The sequence below is a fragment of the Hirundo rustica genome, chromosome 4 (genome assembly GCF_015227805.2).
Source record: "Hirundo rustica isolate bHirRus1 chromosome 4, bHirRus1.pri.v3, whole genome shotgun sequence".
NCBI classification, from domain to species: Eukaryota; Metazoa; Chordata; class Aves; order Passeriformes; family Hirundinidae; genus Hirundo; species Hirundo rustica.
The window spans coordinates 49275968-49291743 of record NC_053453.1 but is presented as its reverse complement, the minus strand read 5'-3'; the positions used below and the strand labels follow the sequence as shown (position 1 = coordinate 49291743).

Sequence of the window (15776 nt, the reverse complement as noted above, 5' to 3'; positions counted from 1 at the left end):
ATCTTCACTGGAGGAGAGGGCTGAAAGTGGTTGGGAATGCAGCTGGGAATTTCTCCCTTCCCAGCTCACACACGTAAGAGGAAGGAAGAAGCATTACAATGACCAGATGCAGATCTTTCTTCAAGGACTAGGGTCACAGAACCAGAGGCCTGTGCAGGTGAAAAGGGGTGGTTTTGGTTAGATTTCTTTCATGGCTACAAAAGCATTAAATTATTTGACTGCAGTCCCATCAAAGTGGTTGTTCCAAAAGCATTCCTTGCCAAAGATGATAGAAAGTATTAAAAAATAAAGCAAATTCTTACTTTTTTTAACACTGAAAATTGCAGGAAGAAATTCTGAACATTACTCATTTTACAATAGAAAAAAAGTAGATGGAAAAGAGTTCCAGAGCAGATTGGACTTTTAATCCCACATAAAATCCACAACCTTTTTTTACTTGTACTCCTACTTATATTGCATGTAGATTTTTTTACTTGCAAAGGACATAGGAAGATGGAAGAAATAATTCCTGAAATAAGAGGAGAGCACACATAGTGTTAATATTTGAAATCTGAACTTCAAATAGATGAAAGGATATTGACCCCCTTTTTTGCAGTATCAAAGCTGTGAAGAAATGCACACATCTCTGGTATGCATCCTCTTTTCCTTCTGTAGCAAATAGCAGCCACTGCAACAACAACAAAAAAACCATCTGAACACTCCACATGATCAAGTTGTTCGGGGGTTGTTGTTTTTTTGGTGGGTTTTTTTTTCCTTATGCTCTTGGGACACGACAAGGTTAGTGCCTTCAGCCATTCCACTTAGAAAAGAGAACAAAAATTACCATAGGAATGGCATACACCCAATCTTTCAACACATCAAAATACATCTTTAAGCAGAGCTGCCTCCACCTCTGCTCCCAGCATCAGCAGACTGGACTGATTGCATCACAGCATGACCAGGTGCCTGGACTCAGCTGAGCTGGCTCAGGAAGCGAAATTTGAGTCGATTCTACTCTCTACATGCAGGGGCTTTTGAAATCACTGCCAAAAACCCCGTGTAAGAAGTGAAATGGTCACATTTCACAAGCATATGTAGCTGCTGAAATTTTAGCCTTAACTGATACTTGCATGTCATGCAAAACCTCATGAGATGTGTATGTGCTGTATTTCAGACTTACCATAGCAGCTCACATTTCTCAGCAGGAAATGACATGGTATAAAGAACAGGGAAACACCAGAAAACTGCAAAAAAGCTGGGATTAATTTACAGCATTTAATTGAACTGAATAATGTTTACTTTTCTGCTTCACCCTTCACATTGTTTCTTGACAATGATAAAGTGAAAAATACTTTTAACTGGGGGCTGGGACGAAACTGAAGAGGGAATATCTTGTTTCTGGATTTTAAAATCCAGGGCCCTACCAGCCCTTCCAGGAGATATGCCTTCTCCCTTGCTGTTCCCCGGGGGCTTCGTGCAGTGAGCAGGGTGCTGGTAGAAGCCACTGAGTAGCATAATCTGATGAGCTCCTGTGAAAAGTGCATATTATATGGCTCTACGCAAGATATTTACTATATGTGTTATGTTGTGCTAACTGTTAATGTGGTATTAATATTTTGTTAGTATGGTAAATGTAGTTTTGTAGTTAAAATGTAGTTTTTATGTACCAACCACAGGAAAATGTTAATCTTTCAAAGAAGAAAGAATTTACTACTTTCTTATCGGAAGAGACCAGCTCCTCCTGCTTCTCTCAGCCTGGTGGACGCCACAGAGATTAAAGGAAAAAAGTGATACTAACCAGAGACAATTCTTAGTTAGAATGGAATTTATGCATTATGTATAAATTGTATGAATATTCAACAGGCTATTGCTTTTAAGAGATAATTCTTTGTTAACAGGGGTCCTTCTTCAGAGCTTGTGGCTCGGGAGAGGCACCCAGACGTCTGTAACATTGTTTTTATTGTCTTTATTGTCCTAACTCTAAAACTGTTCAATTTTTTTTACTCTAATTCTATTTTTATAACCATCTTATTTACTATTAAACTTTTAAAATTTTAAAATAAGTGATTGGCGTTTATCACAGCTCCTAATCCTGGAACACTCGCATTTCCACTCATGCTCCATCCTGCCATTTCCCTCTTCCCAGAGGCATATTAGTCCTTAAATCACCGTCCCTGGCACTAGCACAGGGAGCAGGAAAATATGTGCTTGTCGCAGCCTGATAACAAACCCAAAGGATTTCGTTGTTGCTGGAGAAATGATGGTTCCTGGTGGGAACCATCCACTCTGTTACTTACCCCCCACACTCCCTCCCGCTGTATTTATGCAGCAACGGAGTAACTCCACTTCAGCCGAGCTCTCCTTCTTAACGTGGCCAAATGAAACTTCTGCGATTAAATCACAAAATGCACAAAAACAACAAGGAAAACAAAACAAAACTCCCAAACCAAACAAAACCACAAATTCATATATAATTAGTTCGATTTAAAGCGCAGCCGACTGATCAGTCCGGGATCCTGCATGCTGCCATTCCAAACTGCGTGCAGGCTCCTTCCCTCAAGCGCTGGGAAGGAGGCGGGGTGGTGACAAGGGAGGTGAGTGCGGGATGCGGCATCATCGGGCGGCGTGGCGGGCTGGTGATGTCCTGTCTAAAGATCTTCCAGTCAGAGTTGCTAAGTGCTCGCATTTTTTACCTTCCTCTCCCATTCTGCTGTTGTAAAAAGTTATTGTTAAAGAAATATCCAGGAGTCCATCTGTGCAGATCAAAGGAGGCTGCCGGTGCTCACACTGGCATTTTTAGGAAATACATGTATTTTCAAACAGTTCTGCTCACTTAGCCCAGTTTTGGTAAACCACATCTATAAAGAACTTTCACAAGAGCGTCTGGCTGTACAAAATACATACGAGATCCAGTGGCACGTCATAATTTAGACCTCATGTAGCCCTATCTTTATTTTTTGGCTTTATTTCCCATGTATGTAACTTGAAACTACAACTACATAATGACTAAATGCTTTCTTTAGAAGAAAAAAATTAGAATAACTACTACAATAATAATTATTAATTATATATCTTCTTGACTATTACCACTGTATCCTTAATACCAGAGCATTCTTTTATAAGGCAAAGAAACCCATAAAATTTTTCTGCTGGGAATATCTACAGTCTACAAACCAGAGTTTTATTTTAGTCACACAACATTGAGATGATGCACTTTTTTTCTCAGAAGTCTTTCCCATTATTCACTACAATCCAATGTGCAGAGGACAGTTTCATTATGTGGAACAAGGTGACAGAGGGGAATGTAGACTTCCCCCCCTGTGGAAGGGTGAATTGGTCACCAACTCAGATTTAGGAGAATTAAACTCAGTGAACACCAGGTCACAGATGTTAAGTCACATCTCTTTTTCCCTGTACTGGAGGATAGAGATGGGGAAAGACCTGGTCATGTTGAAAACTGCTCCCATTGCTGCAGTGCCACAAACTGCAGGACAGAGCCTCATGAAGCCAAGAAGCTGCTGGCTTCTGCAGCCAAGAGCCTACAAGAGATGCTAAGGGAAGAACAAGCCAAGAGGAGCTCCACTAAAGCCAGAAGGAAACTGGAAGTCAGCAGAGTATCACGAGAGAATTAAACTTTAAAGCAACATTGTGACCTGCTGTAAGAGCAGCAGCTATTCTAATTATTCACTTCCTCCCAAAAACAAGTGTCAGCTCGAAATGCCCCATATCACAGGGAGAAGAGGGCATGGATTCAGTGATCAGTGCCAGAAAAATGAAATTGAAAGTGATTGTGCTCTTTTCAGGGTAATGCAGTGACCACCACCATAGTGGCACATCACATCAGACCACTCCCTAAGAACGCAAGGCAAATCTTCCCTTCCTGATCTCTCCCTAGGGTTCTACAATTTTGCCAAAGAAAGCCGCTGGGACTCTTTCATACATGAGCGTTAAAAGGCAGCAAAAGTGGATCAGTCAGGGGCCTGAGGCTAGGAACACACCTCCTGTTGAGAAACCATTAATTGAAGGTCGCTGCTAGGACTGTGTAACACTATGCAGGGCTTTAAATTTTTTTGTGTGTTTGTTTTTGGGGTTTTTTTTTGTTTTTAATGCAAGGTTTGTTTCACTTCCCATTCCCCTTTCTCTGAAACATGAAGGTGTAACAACGACCAGCACGCTTAAAGGAAAAAGAAACAACACAGGTTGCTAGTAAGCTCTTAGTGTTGTCCTCTAATTCATACTGAACAGAGCACTGAGAGCAGGTTGGAGCTGGCCAGCCAGGACATGCGATATTTATGGCATTATAAATCCCTTACTTCTCACTGTTAACGCATTGAAATGTCAAAATATTAGTCAATTAAGAAATTTTAAAAAATTCTTAAGTCATTAAAACCTAAAGTAATCTGCCATAAAAATATAGGTTCTTTAGGAAAAGAAGAAACGAGCGTTAAGATAATCTACAGACAAGAACAAGGAGACGGAAACAGATAGCAGAATTAATAACTTTAAGAAAAGTCAAACTTACTTGTCTCTGCCTCATTACACTACGTGGCCAAAACTGCAGTGACTCAACCCTTTATGATAAATGTGGGTGGCTCTGAAAAGAGCCTTTGTTTCATGATGAGCCTCACATAGCATTTACTTAGCCTTAGCCTTGTGACTCTCAGTCTTCTTGGGCAGCAGCACGGCCTGGATGTTGGGCAGCACGCCGCCCTGCGCGATCGTCACCTTGCCCAGCAGCTTGTTGAGCTCCTCGTCGTTGCGGATGGCGAGCTGCAGGTGGCGGGGGATGATGCGCGTCTTCTTGTTGTCGCGGGCCGCGTTGCCCGCCAGCTCCAGGATCTCGGCCGTCAGGTACTCCAGCACGGCCGCCAGGTACACCGGGGCGCCGGCGCCCACGCGCTCCGCGTAGTTGCCCTTGCGCAGCAGCCGGTGCACGCGGCCCACGGGGAACTGCAGCCCGGCCCGCGACGAGCGCGACTTGGCCTTGGCGCGCGCCTTCCCGCCCTGCTTCCCGCGGCCGGACATCGCAGCGACTCAGGAGCAGCACCGGCAGCACAGCAGAGGAACGCGGCGAACACAGAACAAGCTCTCCAGCAGGGCTCGCCGCCTGCTTTATATACAACCCGGGCGGAGCGGCAGCACCTCTTGTGATTGGCTGCGAGAGAGAAATTGTTCCCCAGCCAATGGAAAAGCGAATCGAGACGGGGCCAATAGCGAATCCCGGCGCTCTGCGCCGCGCTTTAGGCGAGCCAATAGCGATGCAGTGATATCGACGGCGGCGCTATAAAGGCGGCAGCCGAGGCGGCAGCCGCCGTTAAGAGCGGTTGGGCCCTGTGCTTGGTTGGGGACAAAGCTGCGGCTGCTGCGATGCCTGAGCCGGCCAAATCTGCTCCTGCGCCCAAGAAGGGCTCCAAGAAGGCTGTCACCAAGACGCAGAAGAAGGGCGACAAGAAGCGCAAGAAGAGCCGCAAGGAGAGCTACTCGATCTACGTGTACAAGGTGCTGAAGCAGGTGCACCCCGACACGGGCATCTCGTCCAAGGCCATGGGCATCATGAACTCCTTCGTCAACGACATCTTCGAGCGCATCGCCGGCGAGGCGTCGCGCCTGGCGCACTACAACAAGCGCTCCACCATCACGTCGCGGGAGATCCAGACGGCCGTGCGGCTGCTGCTGCCCGGCGAGCTGGCCAAGCACGCCGTGTCCGAGGGCACCAAGGCTGTCACCAAGTACACCAGCTCCAAGTAGGCGCGCTTTGCGTCCTCTGCCCGATATTTACGACCCAAAGGCTCTTTTAAGAGCCACCCACCTTTTCATAAAAAGAGCTTTAATTTCTTTTTTTCAGTTGCATCCTTGGTTGTAGCATGTTGCCTTACTTGCTAAGTGGTTAATGTTCAAACTCAAGCATCGCAAACTGGTCCGTCAGTAATACAAATATAAACCATGCTGTTTGGGTTTTAAAGCTTTTAACTTCTTTTTCCTACTGGGCCCAGATGTTTACTGCCAGGCCTTCATTTTACCAGTTATGTCTTGCTTTAAATTCCAGGTGTTTTGAAAAGAACCATCCCTATGCTGTCCCATCTCCTGTGTGCTGTTAGTCAGCCAAAATCCTTTCTGAAAAGCGATACTGGGAAAAGTTGAAGTATTTTCCCTGCTTTTGGCGTGGTCTCTCACGTCATATTCATAGCACAGACAAATGTCATATATTTCAAAGGTGTGTTCAGGAATTTATTTTTGGAGAAATACTTTTTTGTTGTTGTTGTTTTAAGCTTTCTTTAGACCTGCGTCACTGGCCTTCCTGATCTGAAAAATAAAATTTATTAAAAACAAATGCCTTAAAATATTAATTAGGAACTTACCTATTAGTTTTATTATTTTAAGATTCTAAATAATAGCTTATTAACGGCTTCAGAAATAAATAGCATTTATAAAGTGATTTCTTAGTCCTGCTGCCCCCTTATGGGTATTTCTGAATTTTTGTCATTTTTTGTTTGACAGCATGAGGTAAAGACTTCAGATAGGAAAACTGCAAATACTAATGAAAAACTCATCCCAAGGGACGCTATAGAAGTGGGACTTGAAAGAAAGAAAGAAATAGAATTTAAAAAAGCAGAACTTGGTGGATGGAAAAGTTAAATAATGGGAACAAAATAAAAGGGAGTAAGTTCTTCAAATGAAAGAATTGCTCACTCTTAAAAGTCAGTCTCTGACCGACAGAAGGGAGGCAGCCAATGTAGATCCGAAGGGTATTAGTTTGAGAGTCACTACATGCATCATAAAAGAGCTGTAGCTCTGCTTTGAACAGAACATGGCTGCTTGCTTTTTTTTTTTTTTTTTTTTCCTCCCTGAATCTCATAGTACTGCGGTACTGTATATTAAAAGAAAATATCTTAAAACCCCATAAATTTCTGAATTTCATTCACAATTAATCACTGAGACTTTGCAGAGAGTAACGTGGGTTTAATGAACAGTGGCTGAGGGCAGGAAAAGTGAAAAAACATTAGTTAAATTGTATTAAGAAGAGTAATGGAGTTTATATCATTATGACTCTGCCTAACGACACAGCTCTAAGGAAGGAGGGGTGATTGTGGAAACAACTGTGCCTGCTGTAGTCCTGGTCTAAAAACTACAAAGTTAAAAAAAAACTACCTGGCTCCAGAAGAGCTTGAGTTTCCTGGGTATCATTGCATATTTATTGATACCTGAGACTGTAGCATAAGGAAATATTACACAACATGTTTGGCACATTACAGAACGTCTGCAGAAAAATTAATATTCTTTAGATATAGACACCTCTCCAGAGAAGAGCTTTCTCATCACCCAACAATTAAGACTGCACCTCTCAAAGCAGCGCCTCAGCTCTTTTAATTGTACATGTAGTGGCTCTTAAAAGAGCCTTTGGGTCTATGGGGGTTGCCTCAATGCCTGGCCGGAAGCAGCAACGGCAAGCAACTCAGGCACGCTCGCCGCGGATGCGCCGGGCCAGCTGGATGTCCTTGGGCATGATGGTGACACGCTTGGCGTGGATGGCACACAGGTTGGTGTCCTCGAAGAGCCCCACCAGGTAGGCCTCGCTGGCCTCCTGCAGCGCCATGACGGCCGAGCTCTGGAAGCGCAGGTCGGTCTTGAAGTCCTGCGCGATCTCGCGCACCAGGCGCTGGAAGGGCAGCTTGCGGATCAGCAGCTCCGTCGACTTCTGGTAGCGCCGGATCTCGCGCAGCGCCACCGTGCCGGGCCGGTAGCGGTGCGGCTTCTTGACGCCGCCCGTGGCCGGCGCGCTCTTGCGCGCAGCCTTGGTGGCCAGCTGCTTGCGGGGCGCCTTCCCGCCCGTCGACTTACGCGCCGTCTGCTTCGTGCGCGCCATCACCCAGCACCGACACACAATGCCCCTAACCCAGCACTGCGAGCACCGTGGCTGCACCTTCGCCGCGCCGCTATTTATAGCACCCGCGCCCGCGCTCATTGGCCGCCCGCGCGACACCGGACGGCTGCCATTGGACGCTTCGCGCCAGCCCCGGAAAAGCCCCGCCTCCGGGGCGGGAAACGCGCCCCGTCCTCGCCCCGCCCCTGCCGCCTTCCAACTGCGGCTTGCAAGGCGCGGGAGGGGCGGCAGCACCGCAGCCGAGCACTACAGCGCGGTCTCGCCGCCCGAGCCTCGGGCTCGCCCTCTTTTCCCCAAAGTCGCTCTGCTCGCGCTCATCCCCGGCCTCGGGAGCGCTGGCTAAAGCTGCCGCTGGCAGCCTCCTCCTCCCGTGAGGGCTCGCGGTTTCTTCCCGCTCAGTAGCCGCGTTCGGTTCAGGGCCGCGGCTCAGAAAGGCTGGAGGCGCAGGCAGCAGCCGACTTCGCTGGCCAAGCCGAGCTTTCCCGGCTGCTGCCCCGGCCCGGTGGCAGCGCCGCGTCTCTTGCGGGGAGCGCGCCCCGGTGAAGCGAGGGCCGCGAGCCGCGAGCGGCACCAATCAGCGCCGCGTCGGGAGGAGCGTGAGGCGGCTGGGCCCGCCCACGGGGAGAAGGGGGCGGGGGTGGTGCTGGTGGCTCCGTGCAGTCCTCACTCAGGTCGGCCCCGGCTCTGCCCGCCCGCCTCCGGCCCGTCCGCTGCTCGGCGGCGGCGCTTACGGGGCGCGGGGAACCGGAGGTGGCGAGAGAGGCGAACGAAAGCCGCCAAAGAGCCACACCGGCAAGCCTGTGCAAGGTGCTACCGCCTGTGCAGGACTGAGCAGTTCGCGGCCGAAAACTCATAGTGGTGGGTGGGACGGAGCGAGGGCATCCATGTCGGAGCCTTTTGCTCAGAAAACAAAGGGCCTGAAAAAGAGCACGGGGTCTTCTTGAGCCGCCTGTGCCTTGCACTCTCCCGATTCACACCGTCACCATTTGCATAGTTCAGCAGGGAAACACCACTAGTTCTAGTTCTCAGGACTAGGTTTGTTTCGGCCGTTCTGAGACCACCGACTGCACTAGTTTGTCTAACCTGCCATGCCCAAACCGTGCATACACCAAAAGCGGGCTCCCAAGGCTTTTTAAGCAAATTTTGAACATTTTCTTCTCCATTGAAGCAGATGTAGAACGCATTCTTGTACCGCAAACAATTCATGTCCCACTTTCCTTACAATTTACCATGCTTTCACACCATAACCTTTCTTTTCCTGGAAAAAACCCCAGGCGGGACAACAAAGTATAGATCAGCATAGCAATAGCTCTCTTATTGAAAAGGTGGTCCCGGAGGTCCGGCACAGGGCACAGAAGCAGCTTGGATATGGTGTATTTGGTGAGAGCCTTGGTGCCCTTGGAGACAGATGTTGTTTTCCCCTGCCAGCTGCATGCTCTGTTGGGGTGGGTGCACGGTGGTTTACATAGTGCGGTTGCCAAGCAATGTGTATTCTTGTCGGTTGTAGAGAGATGTAGTCGCCATCACCCCAGATCCATGTACGTGGATATTGTTGGTGTTTCCCGGGTTTCAAAATGCAATGTTTTCCACGTGGAACAGAGAGGTGGGGATACCGTGGGTACAGAGTGAGACAATGTGTGTTTCCTGTATGGGTGCCGAGGAATATGTGTGTGTCAGCAAAAAGCAAAGTGAAGTGTTTGCTCTTTGAAGTGCAGAGAATGCGTGTTGTCATCGGGAGAGGAGAGATCCGTGCCCCGTTGGGTGTTGACTGAGGTGTGCGTCAGGTGGCATGGAGCAATGGGTGTATAGGGAAGCAGCAGAGTGCTGTGTCTGTTCGTTGAGGATCAGAATGAACCCTCCATCAGGGAGGACCAAAATGATGAGCTATCAGGCATTGGACAATGTTTGTCAGCTGGTGCAAAATCATCTGCATTTGCTGGGCTCAGGAGGTACTATATGTTGTAGGGAGCAGAGTGATGTATGTGTCGGGGCGTGCAGAGGGCTCTGTGTGTTGAGATGTAAGGCTAGTGTGGATTGAGAGTGCGGGGCAATGTGTTTCTGGCAGCGGGTGGGGAGTGTGTGGGGACAACAGAGCAGGGCAACTCAGAGATACAGGACTGTTGTGAGCTACATGCATCGTTGGGTGCAGAATGATTGATTTGTAAAAGAGTGCAGAGCGATGTGCTTTCCTTTGGGAACAAAGTGGTGTATGTGTAAATCAGCAGACAGGGATATGTGTGTGCGGGAAGAGCAGGACACTGCCCATACCATTGCAAGGAGAGCGGTGTGTGTTCCAGAAGGTGCAGAGTGGTGGCAACACCGTTCGCAGGGCAACGTATGCATTGGCTGTGAGGAGCGACATGTATGTCCAGGGGGTGCACGATGACACTGGCAGTGGGGAGTGTAAATCTAATTTGTTTTTCAGGGTGTGCAGTTTTTGTCAGGATCCTAGGGCTATGCGTATGTTAAACACACACTGTGTGTATGTCTGCTTATCATTTAATGGTAAACATATTATGGAACATTTAGAAAGCGAAGGATGGGTACACTGAATAAAGCAGAGAACTGAAACACAGCAGTGGGCTGTGGAGAGAAGAGGTCACTGTTGTAAATACTGTGTGTTAGTACTACTGAGCTCTTCTTCAAAGGAGACATCAGGTCTCCCTTCTCCCACCTCTTGACATGGGAGCGAGTGTAATTCACTAGACCATAACTTACCAGTTTCATTCCATATTTCTTTGGTCGAGCTTGTACAAGCTGCCACTGCGCAGTGAGAGGTGAAAAATTTCTGCATTTCCATGTTCCCGTTTGCCAAGCACGGTGCTGCCCTCCTTGCCTGAAGCTCACTCGGTGGTCGGACCCCTCCTCGCTCTGACAAGGGAAGATGAGCTGGTCACGAAGGTGCCCACTGAAATCGGGACCTTGACGACAGCGCTCTGCCTAAACCCGCGGTTGGTTCTGCTCTGGCCCCAGCGCTGCGTCCCGCCATGCTCTGCCCATGGCTGCGCTCCTGGCTTCTCTCTGCTCCCGACTTTGTGAATGAGATGTTAATTACACGCACACACCCTTGGCGAATTTGTATCTGTCTCATGTGGCTATTCATTTCTAGAGACATTGGTTTGAAGGGGGTTAACTACTTTCTGTTTCTTGACTCTCTGCAGGAAGCCCTTGAACTGTCATACTTACGGCCCCCAAATTACTCAACGGGGTTCCGAGGTCTGTGCGGAAACAGAGGAGTTGTACTTAAGTCACACAGCTCTGCTTGTGTCCTCGAGCCGTTCCTTTCCCCAGCCACTGCAACCTGGTTAGCCCGTCCTGTCCAGGTGGGATGGCCATGGGGCTGACAGCAAACCTGACCTTGCTTTTCCTCTTGGTACTATGTCTCTGTCTTCTCTGGGTGATGAGCGAAAAGTGATTGTATGTGGAAGTTTTCTAAGTGTGGGAACTGCTGAAACAAATGCCATGTCCTATTTTGTATGGAAGTACTGGATCTTCCTCAGATCCTCCCCGTCTCTCCATTTGTCACTGCCGAAATCTGTGGAGTACAATACATACGCGAAATATCCACAAACAGAAATTTGTATAGGGGAACCTGCAATCATCAGGCTCAGGGCTGAACCACAGTAGGATTCTGACTCTCAAGCTGCTTGCTCATCACCTGCCTTCACCATCTTCATTTTCCGTGCAGGTCTGGCACACTCCATCTCCTCTCTAGGGCACTGCAACTGCACCTTTGGACCCTGTCCACTCACATGGCAGTGGGAGAGATGTCTGGCCGGAGCGGGAGGGAACCTCCAGCACAGCCCGCAATGAAGGGACAGCACGGAGATCCGCATGTCCCTCAGCTACTTGAGGCATGGAGGACTGTGCGCAAGCAGCGTGGGGGCATCCAGCACTGTTCCCTTCAGCGGTCCAAAGCCTCCTCCCAGCCTTCACAACGAGCAGGCTGCTCCACTTAGGAGCACGCTCCACCCCATCCCCTTCTGTCAGTGGCACACCCGTGCACAGATTTGGCCATGGAGCCATGCTTCACCTAATCAACACATCAGTTATCACAAGTTGATTTTCTGTGTTATCCTTAGCTTCCCAAGAACAGCTACATACAGCCTCTTAAGGTGAAAATATCTTGGCACGGAATGGGGAGAAAATTCCTCTTCTGAGCGATGGTATGGAGTGTTTTCTCTTTTCAAAACTATGGAAACCACCACCGACACAAACAAATATTATACCAACCAGCTTAACACTTTTGTTTGCATATGATCTAGAAAAGTTTCATGGCCCTGGGATATATATATATATTTAGCTATATATATGTATATTTTTTTTTTTTCTTTGGGATGAGAAAAGTCTAAATTAAAACACTCTTCTTGATGTAATTTTGCAGATGGGTCATCTCTCTGCCACTGATTGCCTCTTAAAGACATCTCCCTAATATGCACTGGTGGATACAGTATTTTACATGGGGAAAAAAGCTAAGTGCTATGCAAAATTATAATGAATAACAGCTGGGATCACCACCAGAAGGCACGGTTAAAAACAACAAGCAAACAAACAAACAAAAAAACCCCAAAACCACCACCAAAAAGGAAACCCTCAACACATAAATACCCACAACCCCCCCAAAAAAACCCAACCAACAAACAAAACCTCATCATCAAAACAATAAAAAAGCACACATTAATAAACCAATCCCAAATCGACCCTCGCGGTGTAAATCTGTTCTTCTTTGGGAATTGTTTATCAAACTACGTCTCTGAGGAACAAAACCGTAAGTGTCCCCCCAGTTAGTCTGATGCCTTTCTAGAAAAAAAAAAATCATTGAAGAACTGTGAATGAGTAACCTGAATGCATTTCTCAGTTTGGACATACCAACATGATATCAAAGAAATGGGAATGGCAAAGACAAACATTTACACATTTCAGACAAGGATTTTAACACTCTTTTGTTCTTGTAAAATATTGTCTTTCCCTCAGGAGCAGCCCACAGAGACATTTGACCAGTCTGTTCCCCTCCTAACTTTTTCTGTGCTTTCAGGTTTATGGAACAACTGATTCCCTCAACACAGAATGGCATTTGGAAGGGCAATTAGTCCCCATTGGCAGTTCCACATGATGAAAAATCCGACCCTGGGCCAGAAGTGCAGGGCAAAAATGTATCACAGTAACAGTGTACAGGCAGATTTCTTTGCAGTTCTGCTTCTATTTCTGCATCCAAGAGGACTGTGTTCGCATTAGGGAAACATACTTCTTGTTGGTTGTACATTCTTTCTCCCTTTTCATTTGCCAGACTTGAAGGTAATTTGTTTTTCAAGTTTTCTCAGACTTGAAACTCTGCACTCCACCTGCTGGTTTTAACACCTTGGCTTTGGGGTCGCATTCAGTCTTGGGTTTTACTTTCCATGTTGTGCCTGTGCATCTCTGACTACACTGGCTCCACTTTCCTGGCTCAACATCATACCAGTCCCATCCCAGCAGACTTGCTCAGTGACCCAGGATGGTGTGGCGGTGCCCAGTCACTGTCACAACCTCTGACGTACTCATGTGCATTAAATATTAAAAAGAATTGTAGTAATTTAACTGATTGATTGATTGATCTGAACTGATTCTTGAAATTATCTTTTAACTGAGCACAGAAGTTATCAAAAAATTTGTGGTCTGGAATGATCAAGGAACAATTTCTCTCTTGCTTTGAATAAAAATAAAACTGTTGAAAAATCTGGGTATTTTTGTAAGAAGGTTATTAAAAACAAAAGCAAGCTGTGTCTAAGACCTAAATTTCCTGCCTAATACCTACCATAACACTTCCTATGTTTTTGTATTTAAGAGATTCCTGTTCTATCTGGGGGGCTTTAAATCTCTATGAATACAAAAAACTTTTGTCATGGAGGAGGAGTCCTTTGCTATGAACTGAACAGTATGTAATTTTAAGTTCTTCCCTATTGAGACATTAAGTTTTCTTACTCGTGTAATAATGCATTGTGGTTTGAAATATCATAGTAAATAATTTTTTAAATAAAATCCATCACGCATGGACAAAAGATGTCTTTCAAATCACACAAACTCTGAAATTACATCAAGGGTAAGTTTGAGTTCCTGTGAATAACTCTATGACTTCAGTTATGAGGGTTTTTTTTGTACCAGAAGTACCCGAAAGTCAGAATGAATTTATCTGCACAACATATATGAAGTATCACTGCTTAGTAGTACAAGCATCAGGAAGGGCTTGAGAAAATATTGAAGTTACTGTGCAGATTTAAGCAGACCCAAGTGAAAAACATGGTAATGAGGCTTTGCAGCTATAGGCTTCATGCATTACTTGATCACCCTATTTGTAGCATGCATATATTGGCTGCACTCCTGCCTCCTCAGCTGCATCTGAGAGATGGATGTCTCCACATATCCTCCAAAGCAAACACTGAAAGTCAGTCACAGTTATAGTTCACTCAGTGAGATTAATCACATGACTGAACTGCTGAAATTGATGGCTATAAACTGTCCAGAAGAGCCAGGAAAGAAGGGTGGGGTCAGGTTTTCTTCTATGAAAAAAAAAAAAAGTGGATTGATTGCAAACAACAGTTTTAGAAAAACAGTGATGAACAGCTGAGAGCTTCTGGGTACAAAACTAGAGTCCAAGCCAAAAAAGGAAACCTCATGGTTGTATTTATCACAGGCCACCCAAACAAAAGAAGGAGGATGCTGATGAAGTTACTTTCTTCAACCACAGGTGCCACTATATTCACAGTCTCCTGTTGGGGGACATCAATCAGTCTGACATCTGCTGGAAACGTGGCAAAGAAAGCCATAAGTTATCCAGGAGACTTCTAGAGCATGTTGAAGATAATTTTTTATCCATGTGAAAGAAAGTCCAACCAGAGGAGAAGCACTACTCGACCTGTTCTTGCCAACAAAAATTAACTGATTGAAGAGGTCAAGAATAGTGGTAACCTGGGCTGCTGCCTGAGCCCAGACCTATCACAAATTTGGGGGATATGGGCCAGGCAAACCACAGTGACAAGATATTTAATTTAGTAAGTATTCATTTGCTTAAGAAAATAGGATTTGGAAACCCCTTGGAAACTGCCCTCAGGGGTCAAGGAGAAGGACAAGCCTGAAAGTTATTTAAGATCTCTCTTTCCCACCTCTTAAGTCTGTGGAACTCAAGGGATAGAATAGGCAAACAAAGTTCCTCTCTTACTGTAAGAAAAGATCAGGTTCGAGACCATTTCAGGAACCTGAATATACACAAACCGTAAGGGGATTGATTCATCCCAGGGTCTTCAAAGAATTAGCAGATATGGTTGCAATGCAAATATTGTTTAATATTTTCATCAATAATATAGTGGGATTGGGTGCACCTTCAGCAAGTTTGTGGGTGACACCATGCTCAGTGGTGCCATTGATCCACTGGAAGGAAGGGATACTACACAGAGGGACCTTGACAGGCTTGAGGAGTGGACCCATGTGACTCTCACGAAGATCAACAATGTCAAATGCATGGCCTTGCCCCCAAGTCAGGGCCATTCCAAATATCAGTACAGACTGCAGGATGAACTGGATCATTGCAAGCAGCCTACACAGAAAGACTCAGAGATATGGGTGCATGAAAATTTGAACATGAGGTGGCATTGTGCATTTGCTGCTCAGAAAGCCAGTTGTCTCCTGGGCTGCACAAAAGAAAGAACAGCCAGCATGATTCCCTTCATTCACTTCACTCTAATGAGACCTCACCTGGAGTACTGCATCTGTCTCTGGAGTCCCCAGTACAAGTAAGACGAGGTGGAGGTCCACAGGAGGGCCATGAAAATGATCAAGGAGCTAGAACATCCCTCCCATGTAGAGAGGCTTAGGAGAGCAGTGGTTGTTAGGCCTGAAGAAGACAGGGGTCTAGGCAGACCTCAATGTGGCCTTTCGATAC

At 46.5% G+C, this 15776-nt stretch overlaps 3 protein-coding genes across 3 annotated transcripts; 1 reads left to right on the top strand and 2 right to left on the bottom strand.

Annotated features, from left to right (window-relative positions):
• Nucleotides 1-4614: 4614 nt before the first annotated feature.
• Nucleotides 4615-5004, bottom strand: LOC120752148 (histone H2A-IV-like). Its single transcript, XM_040062833.1, has one exon. The coding sequence runs from the start codon at nt 5002-5004 to the stop codon at nt 4615-4617; it is 390 nt and encodes a 129-aa protein (XP_039918767.1).
• Nucleotides 5005-5044: 40 nt separating this feature from the next.
• LOC120752153 (histone H2B 1/2/3/4/6) lies at nt 5045-5771 on the top strand. The gene has a single exon (XM_040062837.2). It carries the CDS (start codon nt 5347-5349, stop codon nt 5725-5727), a length of 381 nt encoding a protein of 126 aa, XP_039918771.1. The 5' UTR covers nt 5045-5346; the 3' UTR covers nt 5728-5771.
• Nucleotides 5772-6952: 1181 nt separating this feature from the next.
• Nucleotides 6953-7843, bottom strand: LOC120752141 (histone H3). The gene has a single exon (XM_040062825.2). The coding sequence runs from the start codon at nt 7841-7843 to the stop codon at nt 7433-7435; it is 411 nt and encodes a 136-aa protein (XP_039918759.1). The 3' UTR covers nt 6953-7432.
• Between the last annotated feature and the right edge of the window lie 7933 nt (nt 7844-15776).